Consider the following 26,797-nt stretch of genomic DNA (forward strand, 5'->3'; position numbering starts at 1 on the left):
CAGAAGTACCCAAAGACAGGTTTGTTGGTTTGACTCATCTTTCATTCAGCTCATTGTGCTGTTCCAAAAGACTGCTGATAAATGGAAATCTGCTTTTAAGTCTTTAATATTATTTATATACTTATATGGTTTATAGGTGATCTAAAGTTCAAACCTGCCAGTGGAGCTACTACAGAAATATTTGAGATGAACAGGGCTCCTTGTCACCAGAGGCAACTTACACAAGATTTGCACTCTGGTGTAAAAAGTATGTCTATTTCTGCAGATATGTTACTGAAACAAGCAACTTCATAGATATTATAAATGATAAGAAGTCAAATCAAAATGACAGAATTTATTTAGCAAATTTAAAAAAAAAACCAAATTAAAAAGCCACCATAAATTCGGACAACATCGATCGAATGCTGGGTGGGCAGAGTGACAGTAACAATGGTACCATCCAACCTCAGCCACACACCACTGGGTCCCGGTGTAAGATTTTTATACAGTTTATTTGTCCTGAGGCTAAGTCCATTGAAAGCCCAAATATTCATGTATCTCTTTATTTCCAAGTGAGGTCTTGAAAGGGGTTCCCTGTAAGTATGAAAAGACGATTCAGGAGTCTTCCCATCTTCCTGGATCTCGTCTTTGGGGTGTTGATTTGATCATCCTCCAGATCCCCTATCAAGATTGATATCAGATGTCGAGCAGCTGTGAAGTGGAGGCCCATCATTGATGAATGGGCCATCTCCAGTCCGGCCATGTCATTTCTGTTGCAAATGTTGTGGTTTCACAACTTGCACCACAGGTCTTGGAATCTCGGAGATGCCCTGGAGTAGCTTTTTAATAGACCAAATCTTTGATACACGAATTTATCCATTACATTTACCACAATAGACATGAGTAGGTAACTTCAAACAAGAGCACTAATTGTACTGATGGAGCTTAACAGGACTGAAAAAAGAATTACAAAAAGACTTTTCTTCCTGTTCTATCAAAAATAGTTTAATTTCTTACAATCCATTGGTTGTAAACTAGAAAGAATGAAGGAAGGAGTTGTACATAACTTCCAGGGTAATATTTGTGCAACTGAGATATTCTGGTTGATGTCAAAACATTTCTGTGTTACTAAGTATCACATCATAGGTGTAACCTGCTGCATTCTGACAGAGGTTGACATGTTCAAAAACTGGAATATTGGAGGACCTGATCTTTGCTGTCACATCAGGGGGAAGCCATTTGAAGAATGGCACAGAAGCAGCTTAGAAAACCTTGGCTAAAAAAAATTGTCAGACAGCAGGAAAATGAAGAGAAGGATTGATACCAGGAAATGCACAATGGACCGATTGAGTACTGTGAAGGAAGGGCATGTATGACTAAACAGGAAGGATTTACTTTTTAACTCAGGCTAGAGTTTGATGAATATTTCCTTTGATGGAGTAATGGATAAATCAACTTTGCAGGGAGGGAAAGAAGCTGGTTTTGATCTTAGTTGTTCCTCCAGCCTGGCTCACTGTGTGACAGCACAAATTAAAATGCACAACAAAAGGCAGTGGCAGGAAGGGTAGGTGAAAGTGAAGTTAGGGCTTATCAAAGTCTGAGATGGCCCCCAAGGAGGAGAGCCTGTTTGGAAAGACACGTACCCACAGAGGCATGGGTAGGCAAGAACGGGTGCATAAATGTTTTTTGCAAAATTTTATGTAGAGTAACTTAGTATATGATAATATTCTTTAACAATGTTTGTTTTTATCAAAGGTTTTCAGTATTACCTTATTAAGTAAAAGTTGTTGCATGATTTTGCTAATCTCTGCCCTATTTTTCCTCTCTCAGTATGAGCTGTTCTGAAATTATGTTCATGTACTAGAAGACAAAGTGCCAAGTACCTAATTTAGTACTCAGCAGTTACATCCAAATTTCAGTTGTTGTATAACACCAAATACTGTAAAGATGACAAGCTCAAGAAATACGTGCCTCAGACTGGAAAATTATCAGCACATTGGATTAGACAGTATTATGCAAATTCCATTTAAATGGCACTATTCTCAAGGTGGCCTGAATGACTTTAACAACCTGTTTGTAATGTGTGTGAACTCAGTGACTAGGATAACTATTGTAGCCTGATTGCATACAATTGTGCAGGGAAAAAAAAAAAAAAAAAGGATACGGGAAGAGTTTTACAAACTACTTGTGAACTATGCATAAAACCAAAAAAAAAACCCAAGGGCCAAGCAGTGGAACTTAAAAACACTTCTGTGGATTAGAAACATGTACTGTGATTAGGCTCCCAGGGCTTTTGGATGTGTTTGAAAATCCTTGCCATGCTGACAAAGATAATTTGTTAAGGACAGACATACTTCATTATATTTGAAATGACCCTTTCAAAATGCATTAAAGTTAAGCTTGTACACAAAAGTTTTGATAGAGCAGTGAGAAATACTCTCCATACATTTCAAGATGTTTTATTTTTTAATTATAGCTACAGATGTCATTACTTTCTTTGGAAAAATAGTTGGATTTTCAGCCATGATATTCTCTCTGTTTTGAAGAGAATTTCTGACTCTGGGTGAACACTGAATACTGAGTAATTGAACATCAAATAATACTGAATCTCTCTATAAAATAAGCTCTTTTTATCTCAAAGGGTTACAATTTAAAGCTTCTACATGAACATAATAAACTATGAAGTCAGGTAGCTCTAAGGACATCTATGCAGATACAAAGAATTTTAACCAGCTCAGCCACTCACTCCTAAAAATTACTTTTCCCTGAAAGCAAAGAGCTCTGCCTCTTATTGTCTCTAACAGTACCTCATATTATTTATCCTCTTTTAATTCACTTTTGCTAACAATGATTGTGATTAGTGTTAGTACACAACCTAACTGTTTGTAATCTAAGAAATTCAAGCCATATGAATAGGAACCTATGCAGACCTTTACTTATTCGTGTAAATGAATAATTTTTGTCAACGTAGAAAGATAATCTATTTAGACTTATGGGAAAGACTATTATTAGGAAACTCCTTTCAATTTATCCTCTTTCCAAACACACCCTTTATGGCCCTCTGAAGAAACTTAGAGAAGAGGGTTTTTTCTCAACAAGATGCTTGGTAACATCACAATGTCAGAACTGTGCTAGAATGTAGAATTACACAATAATGGGAAATGAACACAAAAACTGTAAAGCTGTCTTTGTCTTCCCCTTTTCTAAGACCACACAAAGTAAGAGCTACAGTACAGGACACCCATTTCTCAATCCCTGACCGACATTGCCATCTAACATCTTTTATGCTGTGAACATTTTGCTAATAGTTAATTTGGAAGCTGGAAATGAAATGTAAATCTAATGTAACCAAAAAATGGTGGTGGTACTGAGTGTGGCTGCCTCTGCAGTGCTAATACACTCCGTGGCTGAAGAGCAAGGGAGTTGCAGGGAGATGGTAATCAAGTCTCATTAGAAAATTTCCATTCTTTCCTTTTTTGTGGTGCAAGCAGAAGAAAGCATCATGGAGCTGCAAACATAGTTCCAACAGAATATTAGGTGATTTGTAGAATTCAAAATGTCATTGACCATCAGCTCACTCTCTGTGTTACTTCTATAGGTAGCATTTCAGAGTCATGTCTTCTGAGAGCTGTTATGCCTCATGGTTAACTAGTATAACTAGTATAGTTAACTAGTATAACTAGTATGGTATAGTTGCTTTTCTTCAACAAACACCAGCACCAATCCCTGACCAGACTGAGCCATTGGGAGACAGAGTATGCTGCAAGACATCCCACCAAACCTGCTCAGTGGTATGACACATGCACCTAAAAGAAGAAAGTCAGTCCTCATGTCCTTCCCCTGTGGCCACAAACATGACCTGAGACATGCCCATCTCCATTTTGCTGCTGCATACCTTCTGACTGAAGCTATAGGATCAAGATCCCTGCCCTCGTATCTCAGGTCACGATTGTGGCCACAGGGGAAGGACATCAGAACCAACTTTCTTGTTGGTGCTCTGCGGAAAGGAAGGCATTCACCCTTGTATCAAAAATGCTCAGGGTCTACTGCCAGCCATAAACCATTTTCTCTTCACAAGATGAAATAAATTTGTAAAGAAACCATGTTCATATTTAAGAAATCTGAGCAGCAAAATATTAACCACAGACAGCTTTGCTTCCTTTTAAATATTTCTCAGCAAACGCAGCCTTTAGGCTTTTATTTTTATTTTTATTTGTTCAAGAAAGACCAAGTTATGAAGACTGTATTTCACAGAAAATAAAAAGCAATTAAAGAAAGTAATAAAAGTCATTGCCGAGTTTGCTGCAGGAAGCACAATCCAACAGCCTCTAGTTCTTGGAAGGACATGATGAGATCAGGGGATACTTTATTGTTTCTACCTGAGCATTAAGGAGCACATGAAAAAAAACACGCAAAACACTCCAGATTCTTCAGAATCTTGAAAAGTTTCATACTGCTGTATCTCATGTCACTCATACCTTTATAAAATGAGGGGTTTCTCTTTTTTTATACACAATTGAAGTGAAGAACTTCCAAATTATGGCTAGGCTTTTAAAATATTGTTTTACACACCTTCTGGGTACAATAAAACATAGCTCCTTCAAAAACCTGCTAGATGCTGCCTACACAGAGTGCCAGGCTTTCAGCCTGTGCTAGTCAGTGAACAAAACCTCAGGGGTTTGGGCTATTTGGGACTCGAGTTCCAAATTCTATTAAGAGCACAATTTCAGGCTTTGTTGTAATTTGTTCAGAAGAAACAATAACTCCTTAGTTCAGGATTAAAACCTAGTATTTGTGTTTAAAGGGGCATTTCAAATCTCGATGCTAATAGGTGAATGTGGCTTACCTTCAGAGGCCAGTGAATGGCTCGTGTACTGAATTCCACAGATCTTTTGTTTGTTTCCGTGATGTTTTGAACATGCACTGAATGTTTGTATTTTTCTGTCGCTTTCACTTCCCAAACCTCCTGATACTGTTTATCAACATAGAAGGGGCTTTTTCCACTGTTTTTCCAACATGAATCTGGCTGTATGACAAATCCATAAGGTTTTAAAGTAGTAGGTGACTCTGCTTCTTACCTGTGAATATGATGATACCATCTTGTCATGATCAGAAAGCTTCATATAGAAACGCTCTACAGCTTTTATTTACAATCCATTGCTGCCAGCCTATACTTATCCCACTGCATATAGTTATTTGCTTTTTTTCTGTATATATCCTTTATGAATTGGACTGTTCTGTAAGTTACATCTCTAGCCAGAACACTGGATACTGCTGGCTTACATTAATTGCTCACATTCATTTTTGTGCTACAATTAAATTCAATTGCCTGTCTGTGGCAGAGAGATGTGAAACCAAATAACAAGGTAAATCACTCCAGGTGCAGGATTTCCAGCCCACCGGGTGCAAGGCTGTGCCTGGCAGCACCTCCCTGTGCCCAGTGGCAAGTGGAGCAAGAGGCAAGGCTTACTACAGGCTTGTGGGGTGCTGCACAGGATGGCCAGTGTCACATCTGGTGGCACCTGAGATCAACGGCACCAGTGCCACCATGAGTTGGTGCCCAGTAGATGTGTATGGGGGTTTTGTTTGTTCTTCTTTGAAGGCTGATTTTTCTAGAATTGCAATGACTGAAGCTGGAAGCAGTAACTCTGTTGTGAGAGCACTGCTCTGCCTTGTAACAAAGGCTCTGTTGTGCTGGCATGCAGCACAGTGCCCAAAGCTCAGGATGTTTTCAGCCTATTTGCTTTCATTTGTGTTTGAGTTAATCTGGCACAGCTGCTGGAAAATAACACCATGTATTAAGGGTCATTTTAATCAAATAGATCTTTGATCCTCTGATTTCTTCCTACCAGCAGTTTGCATGGAAAAGGCAATTAACTAGAACTCTAAACTGATGGTATGACCTTAAAAAATTAATTGTGTCAGATTCTGTCCTGGCAACTCATTCAGCAGAGTATGCATGGAAAACCAGAAGTCAGAAAAGCTGTTGCAACCTCTTTAACCAGCATATCTCCAATCAGAGTACAAATGATAGTGACTTTTGGGTAACTCTCTCTTATGGAAGGAACTGCAAAAATTCCGTTCCTCCTCTGCTGGAGAAGCCTTGTTTTGTCCTTGAGAATAGGCTCCGGTTGCGACCAGAAAAATGGAGAAATAGGGTCTATGTCCTTTTGGTTTGAATTCCTTTCCCTCTCCTCTCCTCTCCTAAAAGTAACTATAAGAAAATTTATTAGGATTAGTGAGCTCATGTGTACTGAAAATTTGAGTACACAAGCCAGAGCAAAACCACTAATTTTAGTAGGTGTGTTTTCCTTTATTGTGTAGGTTATGTGAATAGGTATGGTACACAGAATGTAATATATGCACTGTGGAGGATCTTAGATATGTGAAATAAGAAATTCACGTATGACAATCAGCTGTAGTTTTTCTTTTGTGGATTTTCATCTTGCTCCTTTTAAAGATTAAAGATACATGTGTTCGTGAGTCCCACTGAATTTTCACGTGTTGGGCATCAGATCACTTACCTGGTGTTCTGAAATATTATTTGCTCTACAGTCAGTGCTTACAAAGATACAGCCTCAGGAATCTCAAGTAAAAATCGATGAATAGTGAAAGCTTCTATTCTCTCACCTTTTGCCCACAAGTATGCAATAAGCATAAACATAGAAGAGTGCTCTAAAAGTTCTATCTATCTGGCACATTCTTAAATAATTAGTGACACACTTAAAATATTGCTAAAGTTTTCCTCTTTTAATAAGGTTAAAATAATTAATTTGGTTCTCTACAGCAATTACTTTTGATGGGAAGCTGATCATTTATATTGGTTTATCTCTACAGATTGTGAAGGAAGTAATTTTGCTCTTCCTCTCTCTTTGCTGCTGCTGTTTTAAGTATTCTCCCAGGAAAGAAAGGCCCAACAGAGGCCGTATGTTCTCAAGGCTGGCAGGCCTTGGCTGATATTCCTCATCTGAAAATCTGAATGACAGTATCTTTAGCTCTTGCATGCCCAGTGGGTGGTGTTGCTGAGAGAGGGACAGCTTTCTGAGCTAGCAGAGGCCAGGGATGAGGTCAGTACCACAGGCGTGCCCCGATGGGGAAGGTGAGGGCGATGGCTGCAGCCGATGTTGACTGCACAGCAAACCAGGAAAGGCGGGGAACAGAGGCCGCTCTGCAAACTCTTGTGTTGAGCAGTTGCAGCCTCTGTGAGACAGCTTTCATACTCGGAATGAGATTCAGTAAATTACATTCAACTGCTCTGGAAAAACCAGGAGCAAAATTATGGTTAACACAGAGTTTGCAGAAGCCAATTTTTTAAAGGGCTGTTAGGTCACCTAATGTCTTCAGCTAGGAAATTTAAGATTGCAACCTGTCCTAAAGTGGTTAGGCTGAGTGCAAGGCAAGTGTCCAAGCCAGCTTTCTTCACAGCATTTCTTTCTGCATTTTTGCTTCTATTATTTTGATCTTGGCATGACAGAGTTTTAGGGTGCTTGTCCAGGAGCTAAGACAGACAATGGGTTATTATCTGCCATCGGAGGCGAAACAAAATAAACGTCAGTGCTGAATTGGACTCAATGATCCTCATGGCTCCCTTCCAACTCGAGATATTCTGCGATATTATGAAACGCTGGTGGCGAAGAGCCCGGCGGGCAGCCGACACCTGCCCGAGGCACTCCCAGCGTTCACCTGGGAGCCGCTGGGCTCGGTTCAGCACGCACAGCGAGAGTACTGTTATCTTAACGCGGCTCCCAGCGCTACAAACTCCGCGGTCCGACGCACCGCCCGCTCGTCCCACGCGGGGTGTTTATCAGGACCCTCCGTGTGTGCGGGGGCCCGGGCCGGGAGCGGCCGCGGCCTGCGGGCGCAGCGCGGGGCACGGCCGCATTGTCTCCGGCGGGGCGGGGCGAGCGGCCGCGGCGGCTCCGCGAGGGGCGGGCGGGCGGCACGGCGGCTCCGCGGGCGGGGGCGGCGCCGAGCCCGGGCGGCGGAGCGGGGTGGGTCCGCCCGCGGCCGGCGCTCGCCGTCTCCTTGCCGACGGAGGAGGGGTCGGAGCCGCCCCCGTCCCCAGGGGCTGCTGCCGGGCGAGCGAGGCGGTGCGAGGCGGCCGAGGTTAGCCGCCGCAGCCCGGCCGGAGCGGGCGGGTCCGGGCTCCGCCCCGCGTCCTCCCAGCCCGGGCACCCGCAGCGCCGCATCGGGTAAGTCCCCGCGCTCCGGAGCGGCTCTGCCCCGGCCCCGGCCCCGCGGAGGGCGGCGCGGGCCCTGCGGCCTGGCCGTGCTTTGTTCCCGGGCGGCGGCGGCGCCGTGGGGCGCTCCGTTCCGCTCCGCTCCGCTCTGCCGTGCGGCGGCGGCTCCGGCTCCGCCGAGGCGGCGGCGGCGGGGCCGTGCCGCAGAGCAGCCCCGGCTGCCAGCTCGCCCCTCGCCCGGCCCGCTGCCCCGCGGTGGGTGCCGCCGGCCGCTCGCTGGCCGGGGGCACGGCGGGTCGGCGCGGCCCAGGGGAACCCGCGCAACAGGTTCGGGCATTGTTCGTGCCGCCGCTGCAGACGCGGTGGCGGCGGAGGGGCTTCCCAGGGGGGCTCCCGAGCGGCCGCCGCCGGCGGAGCTTTTGCCTTTGTGCGGGAGGACGGCCGCCCCTCCCGGCCGGCCCCGCCGAGGGTGTCGCGGCAGGCCCGGCGGGCAAGGAGAGGGGTTCGGGCAAGGGGAGCCAGGCGGGGCGGGGGCCGGCTCCCCGGCTTGCGGGGCCGCTCGGCTCCCGGCGGGCATTTTGGCGGTGCGTGGCCGGCGGTCAGTCCGGCGGCGGGCTGGGGACGAGTCACGGCCGTGTCATTGCCGCGGCGTCGGGCGCTCCCGGCTTTCTGGAAGCGCTGTCTGGTCGGGAAGCTGATTCACTGCTGAAGACGTGGTTGCTCATAGCTGTGGTTACCCTTTCTTTGATATTTGACAGGTCTGTTGTCCAGCAGTTTTGCCTTTTGCCCCATAATTGTACTGTCCCCTGCTATCCCCTAGAAGAGGTTTATGGCCAGGCAATTGTACGAAGGCGATGCTCTAAAGCACTGTTTTTATTAAAGAATTTAAACGAGTGTATGGAAGCAAGAGTGGAAACAATTAGAGGAGAGTGGTTCTTTATTTTTTTGACTTTCTATAAGTTTTTTAATGAACAAAATTAATGAGGTGTATGTGGATATATATTAATAGATGCTTTTGTCTGTTGCTCTCTCATCTTTCTGTATCCCAAGGGAAATATTGGTCCTCTCCATTTTTAGTATTGCGGTGTCTGCAGTGTCCTCACAATTGGATCTTGACTTTGTTCCTGCACTAAAATTCACTGTGATGAGGAAGTACTGGGTTTTTCCCCCTTTTTTCCCTTCTGTGACATTTCCTGCTAAGATTCAGTGTATTGTAAATAATGGATACTGTATCTACAATATAGGATTACTGATAGTTATTAATTACTGTCCTGATAAGCGTTCTCCTTTATCTGAATGCGAGCATTTATAGTCCTAATAGCATTGTCTGTACCAAGCAGAAACTTAGGAGAGAAAAGGGGGAAGGTGGACTACAGAATAGAATCGAAGCTTGCTCAGAGGCCTGTGGCTTGGTGAGATGCTGGTCATGCCTTGCTCTTTCAGGAGAAAAGCAACGAGACAGAGCACTGGAACAGGCTGCTCCAGGAGATTGTGGAGTCTTCCTCTCTGGAGACATCCAAACCCCCTGCCTAGGCTGGGTCACCCCCAGCACTTACACATTGGAATGTGTCCCAGTGAGGTCCCATTAGAACCGTTCAAATAGATGATCTCCAGAGGTCCCTTCCAATCTTAATAATCCTGTAATTTTGTGAAAATCTTCCACCAAACCTAAGAGTAATTACAGTGTGGTTTTAGGGGTGGATTTTAGGATTTTGCACGATTCTTTATGTCGTAGATTGCTGCTTGAAGTGTCCTGTAAAATCATCTCAGCTGACTGTTTTTCCTGGAATAGTGTGCTAATAGATGGATGATATTTTGTTTGAAGTTTAATTGATTGGTTACATCAGTTTTCCTAGAAATACAATTTAAGAGAAGGAAATAGATGTATTTTTAAATTTCTTATAAGAATATTAAGTGTAAGAAAAACTGGTGTGATGTCTCATCGAGTTGTATGCTGTAATTCTACATTGGCTATGGATTTGGATTTCTCAGTAAAGCTTATGTAAACGGGAAATTTACATAGTTTTGTCATTTTCTGTCAACAAAATGAAGGAGTCAGGTCAAATTCAGCTCAGTTTCAGTTGGATGTTGTAGAGTTGGCAGTAGGAAGGGAAACCAGTGGAGTTTCTGTAAGAACTTTAATACAATACTACCTAACTGCTAAAATCTTTAGGAATAAATTATAAAGAGGAACACCTTTATTCCCCAGTGATGATGGGTGGGGAAATACAGAACACTTTCAATAGGCAGCTTCTGGTAAAGAAGGCAGAGCCTACCCTGGAAATGATATTGCAGGATTTCAAGTGTGTCAGTACTTAAGCTGTCCCAATCTGTAGGTGTGTCCTCTTGCCTTTTCTCCCATCTTTTTGAGGCTGACTAGAAAACTCCCATTAATAGAAGGGTGTTTTTAATTTAAAATTTACTGTGAGTTAGGTTACTGATGACTGTTAGTATTAGTAATGACTGATCTGTCAGAATTACTGTAAAACCAGTGAAGTGTGTTTGTTATCTTGACTTTGCCTTTTACACGGTGTACACTGATTTGAACTTTCAGTGTTTTGTTGCTGGGTTTTGTTTCATGGGTGGAAATTGATCAAGTTACAAGGTTTTGTGCCAGCCTTGCAACATTTGCTGAGGTTTAAGGTTTGATGCTTATATGTTAATTCTGTATCTTCTAATACAAAGGGGGACTATTTATATTTTCTTACTCGAGTTATGCTTTGACTTTTTAAATTTTATTGCAGTGAGTACCTTTGTAGGAATACCTTCTTCCTCTCCACAAAAAAAAAAAAAATAAAAAATTACTAATGCTGTTGTATTTTCAATTTAGCCTACAACTCTGTGTAGGTTACCTCTGATTGAAAGCATACTTCAGGGACTCTGGTTCTTGTTACTTTCCCGCTGCTTCCGGTGCTGCCTCAGGAGCATTGCCTGCTAACTATAAACAATGTTGATGCCTACCATATGTTTTGGTAGAAAGTGCAGATTCCTGCTGTCCCACTAAACTCAAATGCTTAGCGTACTAGTATTTGTGAATATACAACGGAAATGTTGACTCCCCTATCGTGTGGCTCTGTACGGAACTCTTACTTTCAACCTCCAAAGAAATAAAGTTTTAGCTTGAGTAGCAAAATCAAAAAATATGGTCAAATACTTTTTCATTTAAATTTACAGAACCCGGGATCTGGAGCTCAAACTTGTAACCCTAGCAGACAGTTTTGCATTCCAGTACCAATGGTAAGTAAGCTAGGTCTCTTCCGAAAATAAACCTTTATAATTTTCACACATTATATTTGGTTGTTATGAAACTTTGATATTGATGAATATACTGAACAACATCTTTGTTCATAAAAATATACTAGAACAACATATTTGCAGTTGGTTATGTAAAAACTTACTTAGGCTTTAATTCATGCCTTCTTTAACTGCTTTATTTGTTTTCATTTTGTGACTAATAAAATGTCTTTAAACGGCACTATAACGTAAACAAAACTGATATTTACGCTACATTATGTTGTTTGGCCATGCAGTTCACAGTGCAGCTTGTGTTACTGTGTCTCACATAGTGGTAGTGTCTCACAAGGAGAGGAGTGGCTGCAGATGTGTTAGAGGGTGTTTAAGCATAAGACTGGAGATAAGTGAATTCTATTTTTAAGATGGTTCTGTGGTAGTGGGAGAGAGTAAGGAAAGAAGTTTTAATAGCATCAAAGTAATTGTTGCTGCTCTGATGGTGCTGATAAGCTTGTGCTGGAAGATAAATCAGAGACTTGAGAACCTTGATTGAGCAAGTAGAAAAGTGTGTTGGCAAAGCTTTTTGCTTTTCAGACTAAATAAGAGTGAGAGATTTTTGAAGTGAGGATAACCTTACAGCAGATACTAAATTCAACAAGGAAGCAAGTGAAAACCAATCTGGAGTGTTGTTTTCCTGTTTCCAGGTGAGAAGATGAGCTGCTGCATTTTGGACAAGCTGAAGTTTGGAATGCTGGGATATAAAGAACCCATTAAGAAGGAAATTACAGTAGTTAAGAGGAGATGAAGGTATGACTTAGGGCTTTGCAGAAACAATAATTCAAGGGAGATAGATGTAGTAGGTATGTGAGAATTCAGAGCCAAGATAAATTCCTATTATGTTGGCAGAGCTGTATTTGAGATGTGTTAGTGAGGTATTATGAAGGATAAGTGTTGACCAGGCCAAGGAATGCCAAAAATGTGTTTGAAGAATAAGATAAATGGGTTTGATGTCAGCTTGATGTTTTGGTCACTAAATGATATCTATGGCTGAATTTGAGACCTCAGTGTGGGTTGTCTGTTTTCTCTCTGCTGGTGTTCTGTTTGCTAATTCTTTCATTTTGCATTCTCACTTGACCCTAGAAAATAGTATAATTGGAAAATGTATGAGTGTTGTATCTATGCAGGATGTTCCAGGGAGCAGCTTAGAGAGCTTGATTTTATGTTCTCCTAAGCATGTGACCGTTTATTTATTGATTTATGTGTTGGTAGTGGAAAGCTACATGTTTTATTTTGAAGGGGGAAGGGTGCTGTGATTACTGCAGGTGTTTGCTCTGGCTGATTTAATTTGATTTGCAGTTGAAATAATGCTCAGATTTTTTTAATCTGAGTAAAGAACTGAAGGCATCCATGAAAGTTAAAATTTATTTCTCCTGCACCCACTAATTTAGGGACATCTTAGATAATTATTTTTGCTTTGTAGACCAGTGAAGTAGTGGATTTCTGAATTATGTGACCAAGGTATTTATTTACCAGTTCTAAAATATTTCAGTCTCTTGTGCTTTCATGTTTGGTTAACATTAGCAAAATTTTCAAGTTACTCATTTCTGTGTGAAGGGATTTTTATTATTACCCTTATCATGGATGCTTTGTGTATTGTGCAGTGAGAATGGAGGAACAGACAACAGTATTTTTTTTTTTTTTTTTTAAGACAGAGGAAATTGGTGAGGGTGTTTCAAGATCCACACAAAATGACACTCCTGAGCTGGTAACTTTCTGGTCAGGTAGCAAACCCAGAGTTTTAGGGATTTGTAAACAGACATTTTATTACCCCTCTTTTTCATTGTCATCTTGTTTTGGTCAGTTTTCACCATTCCAAATGCATGACTGCTTTTGTGTCTGCTGCACAAGATGGCTTTTGGTGTAGGAAAGCATTTCTTTTTGCTTCCACTCAGTGGAGTGTCACTGTACTGAGCTGGGAATTGAATCCTGAGGCCCTGAGCCACATGCACTTGTAACCAATGCCAAATATGTGTATTGTTATGAGGTGGTAAGATTGTTTCCTTATATAAGTGTTGCAAAAAGAACAAGAAGTTCTAATCTTGCACCCCAGAGGAAAGTGTTTTTCATTTGTTCCAGAGTGCCAGCAGTTGCACTCATCAGTACAGCTGTTTGTCTTTTGACTTGGCTGCTCATGGCCTGGATTGTCCAACCTCATTCTACCCACTGTCCTAGTTCATTTTATGAAGTACAAAATGCATTGGAGCTTTCTGATATTTCATCACAAACTGGTTTTGCAGAGTTCCTTGAAGAGCTGATGATAAGGTATATTTTTCCAAGCACTTGTGATTTGTATGTTAGTTTTGTTTGTCGAGGTTTTTTTTGTTTGTTTGTTTTGGGGTTTTGTTTTTTTTTTTTTTTTTGAGAAGAAGGACCTAGGAGAGGACTATCTGTAGGTTATTTTTCTTCCTCCTAACCTCACAAATTATTTCTGTGGTAAAATTTGCAATCCATGTGATTCAGTTCTATTTCCATGTGACTTCTGACTAAGGAAAATTTTAAGACCTGAAAATGAGAATTTTCTTTTAATGAGTTTTAGCACAGTGTTATGAGGAAGAGAAAATGTCTCAGCTGTGCTTTGAACATAGCATTTCAATTGACATATTGCTATGTAAAAAGCAGTGGAAGAAGCAGCCTCTCAACTTGCATAATTTTATGTATTCTGTGGTCACTTGATAGTGTTAAGTGGCTGGGGATTGTACCAGATGACTGCAACTTCTGCTGGTTTGGCTGCCTGTTGTAAGGTAAGGAGGGTTGAGGTAGACTGGCCTCTGATGCTGGTGGGTGAGCTGTGGGGTTCTACAGGAAAGTAAATGATGTCTCTCACTGTATGTGAGAGAATGGCAAAAATTGGTAGGAATGTTGCACAAAAGGGAATATGCAGATGCATCCAAAACCCGTGGCTTATTTTCTCTATTCTAGATTAAAGAGGCCTGAAAGCTGCTATAACTTGGTGTAGATCATGTGTTTGGCTTGGACTGAGGCTGGAAAGGGTAGAAAACTCTTTGTGTCATCTTTGATGTCACATGTTGCAGCATCGTTATGAATGTCTGCATGTGTTCCTTTGGGTTGGGCAAGTTTGCTTGATCTTGGACTCATGGCCAGTGAGTTCAAGGAGTGCTGTTCTTTGAGAGCGTTGCTGCACAGGATCCTGTGGTTGGCCTTGTGTTATGGAAAGTCTGAGGTGTTGGAATTGTGTCTCACAGCTGTACATGCAGGTGTTATTGTGCATCCTGGTTGCATTGTTTCTGTACTTGGTCCTCTTCCTTTCTTTCCCTCTGGCACTTGCTTGAAGTCTGAGGAAAAGCTCTGCCTTTGTGTGAAATGAATAGTTGACTGTGATCAAAGTTAAAACTCAGACACACAATGACTTTTTCATCTCAGATGGCATAACCTCTTACTCACCTGTTCTCCATTTGCTGGTTTGCTATTCATTATACTGCTCATCACTTCCTTTTGTTGCTTGTCTTTTATTTCACTTTTCACAGAATGTTGGGGGATTAAAAAGGAGTGGTAAATGAATATGGAAGATGGGTTAAATAGAGGAAGTAGTTAACAGTCAGTTCTGAATTCTATTATTAACTTTAGTTAAAAGACAAGTTAAGATTTGAACCTTCCGCTGAAAATGGAGTGGAATTGGAATTTTTCCAAGCTTAAATTTGTTGTGGCTGTGACAGTGTGCTTTTGGATCATGGCCTAGCACACTGTTAACCTCAGCTTTAACCCGAGTCAGAGCACATTTTCAGTATGTCCATTGAACTGCCATGGCAAGTTGCTGAGTTAGTGTACTAACAGTGCACATGTAATGGAAATGGCATTGTATGGTTGCATATTGCTTTAAAATTGAAGAAGCTTATACACTCATTAAATTAGTCTGTGTTTTTTATTTCCTGACTTTTTTAGTGTGAATTAGCAGGATACAGACGATCAGGAATACTTTTGTTAATGTACAACTTCAGACATAGTATAAAGCTTCCGTGGGCTTTTTCTGGATGGTTTTTACAGGTAGTAAAAAACCTAAAAATATGAAAGTGATTGAAAAAGAAAAAGACTTTTATTTGATCTTTCTTAAATATCTGGAGTTAGCTTTTCTTCTGAGGGCTTTAATATTAAATATTTATTAGTGCTGCTCATAATATCTTAAAGAATAAAAACCAAATGCTGCATTTGCATACATAAGCTGATGTTCATCTGTCAGGTTTTATTGTTATTTTGAAACTGTCCAGCTGAGTAGCCAATTTCCAGGTGCTTTTTAATTGAAGACAGCGTTAACTAATAAATATTTACAGCCTTCCTCTATTTTTGGGGCAGGTTTGTGCTTCTCAGATTACCCTGGGGCATCAGCCCTGGAGACACCTTCATTTGTTCTCTCTTTGTACGGCTTTGCTGTGGGAGAGATGACATCCTTTAATATAGCTTTAAAGGAAGGTGAAATAATAATCTACACAGATAATTGTGATACTCAGCTTTTTCCCTGTCTTTTACACGTGGATTCTATTTATGTGGAGCAGGTGAACTTGTTTCAAGCCGATTCAGGGAAAAAGAGGGTAATGCTTTGTGGGTTGAAGTTAGTGTCTGAAAAGGCCTGCATGCTGGCTTCAGAGAATGAAGATGTTAGTTTTGAAGATCTGCAATTCAGAAGTTAATCTAAAAGAAAAAGTGTTTTCATTCTATATGATTTGAGGCTTTTTTCCTTTGGTACTTCAGAATGTCTATTGTTATTTGTGCTATTGTTTCTGCCTGGACTTGCAAGCTGCTGCAGTTTTGAACATAGCTTCCCATCTGCTCCTTGGTTATTTATAGGCCGATTTGTGGAGCTCCTTCTAATCTCTCAAGTCTTCAAAAACATTAATGAATTAAACATCACAATACCCTTGTAAAAAGAGAATTAAATGGAGGAACTGAATGGAGACTAAAAAGGATAAATGACTTGCTGAAAGCCATATGTATATTTCATAGCAGAACAGGGAATAGAAACCAGATTCTTTTTTTCTTACTTGTAGTCCTGTGGTCCTTACTTGTGTTCCTTAACAGACCAGCTACATGTCTTGTGAGCTACATGCTAAAGGAATGAAGAAAGAACTCGTTCTTTGTATCTTGCAACAGATACTCGTGTGCAGACTAACCCCTTTCAAGACCTTGAACCATGTACAGAGAGTATTAAAGGTTTCAGGTCTAACAAACATGAATAAACATGTTAACACTAATTCTCATTAAGTCTGGATTTGTTTTGGTTGTTAATGCTTTGGAGCAGTGGTTTCTCCTGGGTTGCTTGGAAAGAAAACACCTGTTACTTGCAGGACAGCTTTTCTCTGACACCTTACTTCCAGTTGTCTAGTCAACCAGTCCCTCTTCTGTCTCTAATAGACTTTTACAATGGCTTTAAACAGTGTCTGGACATTGGTTATTATTTAATTTTTTTTAATTCAGTGACAATGTGGGTAGCACAAAATGCAGGCAATAATTTCCATTCATCAGAAATTTTGTGCTTTAATGAATTACGCATAGTACTTATTGTGTGTGAGGGTTTTTTGATTTTTGGCTTGCTTCTTTGCCTTTTTGGTTGGGTTTTGGTTTTGTTTGTTTGTTTTTGAGAGAGCTTGCAAAATCTTGGATGTGTGGAGTAAAGCATTGTAATTTACAGTAATTCCAGACTCTAGAAGTGATAGATGATGCAGCCTACCAAGCTGTGATTTGATTTCACATTGGAGCGCAGCCTGCAATATTGTTTGCATTTTTACCTGTTCTGTAATTTTTTTGAACTATTTGTTTGCTGTTTCCCATTCTTTCCTTAATGTATACATACTTCATGTTTGTATGTAAGAGAATTTTCTCCACAAATAGTATTAGTTTCTGCTTGTTAAGGGGATCGGAAGAGTTTTCTGTTTCACTGGAATGCCTTCAAGTATTTAGGTTTTAAATACAAATAAGCGAATTTAGTGTTGCCACCTTCTTGTGGAAATCTTCAAAAGAATGAACACAGTGAATACAGACTGACATTGATTTAATAACCTGAAAGCCTATTTTATTCTAAACAAATTCAGTGAGGTTCTTCAGAGTGTATTGAATGTGTCCAGGAAACATGTTAAATAAAAGAACAAGTTCTACAGTTCAGTTTATAGTATTTTGGCAAAGTAGATTCTAGGTGGGCATACAGCACTCTAGATTGTTTATGAAATTCAGCAAACAAATTTAACCTCTTTATTTGTTGCATATCTGTAACATTTCAGCTTATAAAAGTTATGTCTTCTGATTTGGAAGTGATAAAATGCAGCTTCCTGAAGTATTTAACTTTCCTCACATGAAATCTCTTCTCGTCAGTGCTTTTGTTTTTTTCTGTAGCTTTTCTGTGTTTAATGAAACCAAATGGGGTTTTTATTGATAAATAGACACTGAATCTGTTTCTCTCAGCTAAATAGTAGTAGAGTATTGAGCAACAAATCATTCTTTCCTCGTGCTAAATTGATAGCTTGATGGAAAATTTTAAGAGCATGTCATTTTGTCTTCCTCCAACAAATTGAAGACTTGACATATATTTTGTAGGCCTAATACATTGCAAGGGTACAAAGCAGTGTACCTTTTAAAACACCTGTAGTAGCTCCCATTGGAAAGTAGATGCCAGCTTTCTTGAAATGGTTTCACTTTCCAATATTAAAAAAAGACGTTTTGCTTAATTCAACCTGAGGCTCTTTGGATGTCAACAATAGAGAAGGCTGCTGAGCCTGTTTTTTAAATGTGAAGATTTTTTTTTACTGGTATGTTCACCTGCTCTGGTGAGGGTTTTCTTCTAGATGAAAGCTATCAAAGCTCTCACAGAAGAGAGGTAATTGTAAACTTCAGGAGTTTGTGGAACAAAGGCTAGGTGGAATTATCAGCAGTTCTAACTGGTCTGACTCACCTCCCTCCACACCGAACAGAATACTTCCATTGGTTCCAGGAAATACTGAATAAAGGAACTATTTTGATCCATGGACAGTGCCACTACTGTGGCAGAAAGCCAAGCGATGCTTTCATATTAAATAAATAGGTCTTTTCAGAACAGCAGAGAAACATGTTCCCCAGAGTCAGTAAGCTGATGCAGACTTTTGTTCCTGTGTGAAAGTACGAAGATAATGAAGTGTGTGTAGGTTTGAACTTCATTCATTGATTATAATAAAGAGGCATTTGTAATAATTTGGAAATGTAACTCGGGGAGGAGGGGAAAAAATATTCAGGTATGTGTTCCATATCTTGAAAAAAGGAAAATAAAGAGAACTGCCTAAGTTAAAAAGCTTACACAGGGTGGTTTGAGAGACAAAAATGACTGCCTGAGTAATTCTTGAATTTTCTGTTTTATGCAACAAATAAATACAAATCTTTGTCTAAAACATGCAGGGAGCTTTAATAGGATGCTTTTTGGAGTAGTCGTTCAAAGTGCAGGCTGTTATGGGACTCAGTTTCCTGAGACAACTTAAAGTTGTTTGTTTTCTTCTGTAATACATGAAGTCTGAATTTTATATAACTGGCAAAAATTACACTTCAATATGGAGATTTTGGGATAAGAGATGGGAATGAACATTGTGACGCATTACACACTGGAACAGGAAGAGGTGATAAAAAGCTGTTGAAATGTTGGGGTTTTTTTAAAATAATAATATGATAGTTCTTTTTTGTTTTTTGCTATGAAGCTTATTGTTTTGACATGAAAAGGCATAACTATTTTACCTCAGGCTATTTGGATTTCTCTGGATTTTTTGGATTTTCTTTTTTTTTTTTTTTTTTCCTAAGTGGTTTATAGTTTTTATTCAGTTAACTTTCCCCGTGCCAAGGAAAAAGTTCTCTGTGTGTGCATTCTGAAGCATCCAGATGGAGAATCCAGGTTGCAGTCCAAAGCCCTGGGCCTGGAATGAAACGCAAAAAAAAAATCAATTTTGGTCTGTTTTTATTTTGACTGAATATTGGCACATATCTTGAATTTCTGAATTTCTATGTATTTCTGAGCAGAATTAAGTTTTTTGATTACATGGATTGATCTGTGGAAGTAGAACCTCAGAAAGTCATGAGCAGGTGCCAGTCCCTACTTTGTGTAGGCTGGCAGAGGAGGTTGCAGTTCAGGCATCCTGTGCACTTGTCAGTGAAGCAAAAAATTCATCACGGTGAATTGCAGTTCACAATGCAATTAAATTTGCATGAGGGTAAGGAGGAGGCAAAAGAAATAGGAGCATTTCCAGGTATAGATTAGAGACAGGACATAGTTATTGAGGCTGTTGGATGTTTTTCTTCAACTGAAGCCTGGCTAATGGCAGGGTAATGGCAGTGTCCTGACAGAAAATGTAGCATAACATACTTAAATAATTATTATATTCTTGGTAATACCAGACAGACTGTGCAAAAGCACGATCTTATTTGTACTTGTTTTATGTCTGAATGAGCAAACAGATAACGTACCTGTAAATTAATTGTAGTTTATTAGGGTTGGGAAATGGGATTTTATATAAATTATCTTGTTGTCTTTGGTTGAGATTCTGCTTTGGTTTTTGTGGTTGGGCTGTTTATTCCCCCCCCCCAACGAGGGAAAAAAATTAAATTTAATCTTTAATTAAATATTTGTATGGATAAGTGCCTACCATGATGTTTTTTCTTACGTTTTTACAGTATTTTAGATTTTGGTTACAGTGTTCTGTTCTTCCTTTAGAAGAGTACTGAAGTGTAACACTGTGAAACAGCGTAACTGATTTCCCATGCTTGACAACTTCAACTTCTTGTGTTTCAGAGCTGCGAAAAGTATCTGAAGTAGAATGGAAGCCTCAGTAATATTACCCATTCTGAAGAAAAAATTGGCATTTCTTTCAGGTACAATTTCAGTTTTCCTCAACTGATTCCACCCTGCATAAGTTGGATGGGATATTTAAGTTGGTTATTTATATTTGCTCGATGTATTTAACAAAAATATGTTGTTGTTTAGTGTTTTATCATATTCCAAAAGAATCTCTGGTAACCTTTGTCTAGTAGCAAGGCCGTTAGTGTTTAGGACTTGGTTTTTAAGAAGCTTCAGTCTGTGTGTTAGAGACTGATGATTTAACAGACATCCAAAAATAGTCCTTGCTGGTTTGACTTTTTAGTTTTTTAGTTTTAGAAAAACAGAGTGAATATTTTCAGGATCTTCTGTAGAAAATTATTTCCTTTTCAGCTGTCTTTTCTCCAACACAAAACCACATGGAAACAGAATTAGCCATGCATTGCATCAGTTTGATGATTAGCTAATTCCGGGAAGACTAATTATCATTGTATTTATTCAAACTTCCTGATTCTTATGTTGAAGGTAAATTTTTCTCTTCCCTCTGCCAGAAAAAAAAAAAGGGGGGAAGGAACGCTTCAAAGGGTGAATGACACTGTCTTGCTGGTTTCAATGCTGTTGTAGATAGCTGTGTTAGTTCTTGGTGTTTGATTGTCTGATCCAGTGTAGGTAGGTAACTTACAGAACACATGTCAACTTCAAAAATTGACAAGTGTTGCCATAAATATTCTTCTGGCATAGTTTATTTTAGTTTATGTTTTTAGCTAGTCTAGTTTAGCCTGCTCCACTCACCTGAGTGGTGAAATGTGCTCTTTTTGTTAATAGAATTTATTTTGCTTTGAATTTGCCCACTGTCTCCATCAATTGCAAATCTAACAATTCCTTTTTAAAAACAAACAATCAAACCCCTAAAACTCAGCTCCTGCTAAAGCCTGGGACAGTTCTTCCACAGTAACAGCAGATGTGTAGTGAGTTGGTTGTTCAGCATTATATTGCAGGGGGATGTTCTCATTAACTAGAGTGCATTTTCAAATTGCTATTAAAGCTGCCTGATCCGTTTCAAAACCAGACATTCTTAGTGGAAAGTAATTTTCTGAGTGGAATTTTAAATGCTAGGAATCATTTTGGACCTTTGTATTTCTAAGTAGGCTTGATCATTTTTGAATTGATTAGTATTAATGCGTGCTTTAATTTAATGAATGGCAAAGCTTGAATGCAGCAGGATTTTTTAGTGTTCTTCAGTATAAGTAAAGTAACTTGACAGACACAAATCAGTTCATCAATCTTTACATCAGTTTTACTCCATATAGTTTCATTAATGATTAAAAACATATACTCAGAAAAATAGTATTTTAGGAAAGTGTCCTGCAGTGTTTCTTTGTCTGATGTCATTTTTGAGTTAAATTAGTACAAATAACATTGATCCTGCCTTTTTTCTGGAAGCAAAACAGTGGTTTCTAATTGAAATCCATGGTTGGTGTGACTTTAATGTTGATGAGTCATCACACGTAGCATAGAAGAAAAGGCTGGCTCCTAAGACAACAAAAAGCATTGAACAACCACTTGCTGCAAGATCAATGAAGTTTCTTTTTTTATTTTTCCTTTTTCTTCCTCCTTTTGTGGTGCTCTCAGTTGCTTTCCTTAGCAGTGTTTACAAGCTTGGGGAAAAACCTGTCAGTTGTTAGACAAGATGATTTGTCATGAAATAATAATTTGGATAATTATTGTGATCTTTTTTTGAAATGTCAAGAGATTATATTTCTGGGATTTGGGTTGTGTTTTGTTTAGTCAGTTCAGTAACAACTGTTTAAATTCAAGCATTTTTCCTTTTTCTTTGCTTCCTCACTCCAATTTTCAGGCTTTCTGCCATTCAGAAACAGAAGGGTGGAAAGTCTGTAAATAACTGTTGCTTTAGATTGTTTCTTCTAGAAGCATCTGTCTATTTGTACTTTCTCAGACAGCACCAGTCTTCAATGCTTCAGTTTAGAAATACAGATATTAAAAACTGTGTTGCTGTTTTCCAGCAACAATTGTCTCACAAAGGATAGGAAGGGAGGGGAACACAACTACTGCAGTGGACTGCTGAAAGCAGTAGGTCCTTTACAGAAATGTGGAAAATATCTATGTATCAGTGGATCTTTAAAACTCCAAATTTAGAGAGTGTACACAGCTTTGGAAACAAGGGGAAAAGGCCTGTTGAAATTAAGATTCTAACGTATGTTGTGTAAACAGTGTTCATTATCTTGCATGCACCTCGTGGATGGGGAGAATTCTTATAAAATTATGTCAACATATGTGTATGAGTCTGCAAGCATTACTGTGCTTGTGCCTTTTCTTATTTCTGCATAGCTGTTACTGTTCTGTAAAAATTTGTTCGTACAGATTAGCTGGAGCTTCAGATGTACTGAAGAAAAATTATGCAAAAGCGTAATTTAATTGCTTTAGCTATGTGAATAACAGTTTGAGAATAAAGATGTTCTTTTTCAGGCTATGGAAATTTACTTTGCTTAATTTTCACCCAAATCAACCTGTGCTTATAGATGTCTTTGTACAGTTTTTCTAAAATACAGAGAAGATTGTTTAGTAATTGACTCCTACATGTGCTTAATGTGTTGTGGTTGTGGTTTTTTCCTTAATAAAATAGATAATATATTAAAATTTACTGTTTCTAATATTGTTTGTGTAAGTTTTAGCAGAAAGGTTTGAAAATACAGGTGAAGATTAAGGGAAGTGGTTGGAAATGTGTATCTTAATCATGAGGTGCCTGTTCCCTGTTTGTAAGTAGGTCCCGAACTTGTTCTGTGTTTGAAGGAGCTGCCAGTTTAGGCTATGTGCTATGGGCAGCCTGCGTGGTACGAGATCCTCCTCTAGTCAGCTGGGCTAGAAAAGTCCTGCTTTTCTAGGAGCTCCAGTTGGAGCTTCTGGGTACATTCTCAGCTTGGGAGTGGACTCGGTTTCTGACAGGCTGGTAGTGTAGAAGGTCTAGGAGTTGCTTTTTAATGATATAATCTAAAAAATGAAAAAATAATGCTTCTGGAACACTTGATTTGTGTTGTTTATATTGAAAATATTAGATGAAAAATTGTGATAGCTGTGGATGTGGGCTATGCTCTGATGCCTTGGTGATGTTTTAAATATCCATGTGGTCAGTGAACCCTCACAACTGAGAGCTGAAATGTCAGTTGAGGTTTTCATAGCAACTTTAGAAGATTGCTTTTATGATGAAGTTTGAGACAACTTAACTGCAAAGTATTTCTTCAGCTTAAACCTCATCACATTAGCTTTGTAATTACTTTTTCTTTCTGAAACAGGAGGGAAGGACAGAAGAAGTGGCCTCATTCTGACGATTCCATTATGCCTTGAACAGACGAGTATGGATGAGCTGAGTGTCACACTAGACTATCTTCTGAGTATACCAAGGTGATTTGGAAGGCGTTCTGTTCAGAGCCCGTGTTTTACTTTTTTCCCAGTTGCAAAAGATATCTTTCCATTGTTTTTAATTTTATTTGCTCTTCTTTACCAAATTAATTCTATGTAAACGTTGATTTAAAATTTGATATTGTCTCAGTTAGAAACGCATCCCAATAAGCTAAGGGATATGTACTAAGGCTTGTCTGTGTCCTTTTATGTCCTTATGTTCTCCTTTCTTGGGATAGCTTTTTTCATAATTTCTTTTTAATGACAATGCACTTAAATTGCTAAGTAAATTAATGAGCCATTCCAATCAAACTCCCAAGCTTGCAAGGACAGCATTGCCCTTCCTGTGCTATGTGCCTAAGCTTTGTAGCTTGTAGGGCTCCAGTTTAGAAGTGTGCTTGGTTGAAAAATATACAGTCTTACTGAAGTTATGAGCAGCTTGTGGTACTGCTTGAATGTGCTGCCTGACAAGTTGAGTATCCTGTCATCCATGGCTTGCTGTAAAATCATTGTTGTTCGAGGTCTGTGCATGTGCCACTGCCAGCTTATACTGACAGTTTTTGTCCTGGCTTAGTAACCTGCATTTCTATTTTCTTAAGATCCAGGAATCGATCTTTATAGTATTTTTTTTTCTCTTGTTGTGCCACTGCTTTATAAAGTGGAGGAGCCTCTCAGATAAATGTTTACATTTGTATATTTTCAAATTTCTCTTCTGGGAACAGAGCAACAATGGCATAACTAAAAATATCCAGTGTACTTTGCATATTGTAATCTATAAATGTTTATAAAACACAGTTAAAGGATCCAATGTTAGGGTTTTTGTGGTAGAGAAGACTTTAAAAAAATCATGATTGGTGAGAGAGAAGCAAAGAATAAATTCAAATTATTTAAAAAACAAAACATCAGTAGGTATATGAGAATGCTGCACAACATTTTAGTTGTGTAAGCTTTAGGGTTTTCAAGCAGCTTGTTGTCTTTTGTAGAGTGATAAAACACCAAATGGTCACAGACACAGGTCCTGTCATTGACTTAAGGACTTGGCTGTATTTATGGAACAGATGCAGGCATTCTTGTTCTAGTAAGCATTAATTATTCCACAGTCTCATCCTGATGTATGTCTTTACATATATTAGTGTAACAATAACTGTCTAAAAGCTGAACCAAAGTGCTCTTTGTACTTAGTAGAAACTGGGAAATCTGTTTGAAAGTGAAGTCAGTGTTCCCACATTTAATGCTCTGTGTCAGTTGTGGAAAAAATGACCTCTCTGCTATGGTGGCAATATGGAAAACTCATTGTCGTTTTGGTTCGCATGTTGTTTTTCAGTGGGAAATGCAAACTTTGGCTAAGCGCTTCTCTTCTCTGTTCTGGAAAGACTTGCTGAACAGTGTTTGGGAAAAATAAGGCTGAGGGAAGGGATATTGTTCCAAACCAAATAGCAGTCCAGGCAACATTAATACTACTTTTTTCCCAAAGTTCTATATGTGAGGTAACATAATATGTTTGACTTTTAGTTCAGTTGTGTGCATGATATATTATGTAACTAAAACAGGATTGAGATCTGCAGTCTGGTGCGGATTGCTGGCTGTGTCCAAAATTTGAGAGGCATAACTGCTTAAAGTGCCTTGGGTAGAAGAATTTCTTTCGAATATGTGTGTAAAGCCATTCTAAAATTTCAGACTTACTCCTACTGTTGAAGTCTACTGTTATGCCTTGCTTTGATGGTATTTAAAATTCTCGGATTCTGAAGAGGTCTGTTCAGAACTGAAGAAGAATAAAAGTGGCAATGTTATGTTGTCTGTTCATACAAAAGTTTGCTTCCTTTGTTGTATTCTCTCTATCGTGGCTCAAATCACAAAGCTTTTTACTTTTTATTTTAACTTAAATGCAAACATTTGTATTGGCTAAACTTTTTAGAAGTGGTAGGTCACTTCTGAATTTGATTGGTTGTTGGGTTTGGGAGGTTTTAATAGGGTTAGTAATAGAGGGGCGGATGCTGATACTGCTTGATTCCAGTGAGCCTGAGGAAGTCATGTCTCAGGATGCTGTAGTAACACTCTTCACCTTATTCTTAAAAGCAATAGTATTGTGCCTTTTGTGTTGGTTTGGATTGTAAATTGCACTCATGAAGCTTGAATGTTCAGACTGCTTCCAGAAAAATCTTATGTGTGATCTTAGAGGTTCCTTAAGACCAAAAAGCATTCATGGACTGTTTAAACAGCTAAGTTTAATTATTTTTTTCCTAAATAGGCTAATAAAGTGCCTTTTTTCTTCTGGTGTTTTATTCTTTTGAGCTCCAAGATGAATTTGCCTTCCACCCATACCTGATGAAGCTCAGCTTAAACACGAAATAAATAACAGTTAATTTCTTGTTGTGAAACATAATGCTTACTGTTGCATGCCTTGTTTTTTTGTAAGCTCAGGAGATCACAGAAGTAGCTTTGTTTTGTAATTGCGTATTTGGGAAAGATGACATAATGCTTTCCTACCTCACATAAATGTCATGGATTTTATTTGCTTATAACTTTGCCAACACAAGCATTTCAACCTGGGGCATGTTATCTAGTGTGGTAACTAATGTTAAACCATGGGATCTTGAGGACTTGCAAGTCCTCTTCTGGATGCTCCTTGTGAAAACTGACATCCATTTGTCTTCCTTATGACACAGTAAATTGATCTCTCTTCTCAGGATTTTGTCAAGTTAATGGTTATGAGACCTTTTCATAGTTTCCACAGTTTAAATAAATACTTTTAATCTCTGTGAAGAGATACTTAAGTGCTACTGAAAAATTGTAGTTTGTAATATCTAATGATATGCTGGAGCATTAAAATTTTATAAAATTAGTAAACTTAAAGGTTTATAAGAGAGTGCTTTTATAAAGAGAAAAGCTGTGTAGCTGTATTTTACAGGAGACTTGATATCCAAAGCTGTCATGATATGACGCTTGTTAGAGTGAATTCTATGTTTTTCTAAGTGTTTTTTTCTTTTAGTGAGAAATGTAAAGCTCGAGGATTCACTGTGATAGTGGATGGCAGAAAATCTCAGTGGAACGTGGTAAAGACTGTTGTGTTAATGCTCCAGGTAAATAAATATTTTTACATTTAGAGTTGACTGATCAGTTTTATGGATGTGAACCCAGTGGCCATGTTATTGTAGAG

The 26,797-nt window shown here is 39.3% G+C and overlaps 1 protein-coding gene across 5 annotated transcripts in view; it reads left to right on the forward strand.

Moving 5' to 3' along the window:
- Positions 1 to 8,029: 8,029 nt before the first annotated feature.
- The window catches only part of SESTD1 (SEC14 and spectrin domain containing 1), a 50,341-nt gene continuing 31,573 nt past the window's right edge, over positions 8,030 to 26,797 (forward strand). Inside the window, exons 1-6 of one of the 5 annotated variants that reach the window (XM_066322729.1) lie at positions 8,030 to 8,171; positions 11,334 to 11,396; positions 12,095 to 12,197; positions 20,200 to 20,279; positions 23,535 to 23,643; positions 26,630 to 26,720. In XM_066322729.1, coding sequence (XP_066178826.1) covers positions 20,225 to 20,279; positions 23,535 to 23,643; positions 26,630 to 26,720 — 255 coding nt within the window. In that variant the 5' untranslated portion in view covers positions 8,030 to 8,171; positions 11,334 to 11,396; positions 12,095 to 12,197; positions 20,200 to 20,224. Of the gene's footprint in view, positions 8,172 to 8,438; positions 8,487 to 11,333; positions 11,397 to 12,094; positions 12,198 to 20,199; positions 20,280 to 23,534; positions 23,644 to 26,629; positions 26,721 to 26,797 lie in introns of those variants that run through there. The other 4 variants (XM_066322724.1, XM_066322725.1, XM_066322726.1 and 1 more) reach the window with 4 other exon arrangements.

The sequence above is a fragment of the Sylvia atricapilla genome, chromosome 7, assembly GCF_009819655.1.
Source record: "Sylvia atricapilla isolate bSylAtr1 chromosome 7, bSylAtr1.pri, whole genome shotgun sequence".
Taxonomy (NCBI): Eukaryota; Metazoa; Chordata; class Aves; order Passeriformes; family Sylviidae; genus Sylvia; species Sylvia atricapilla.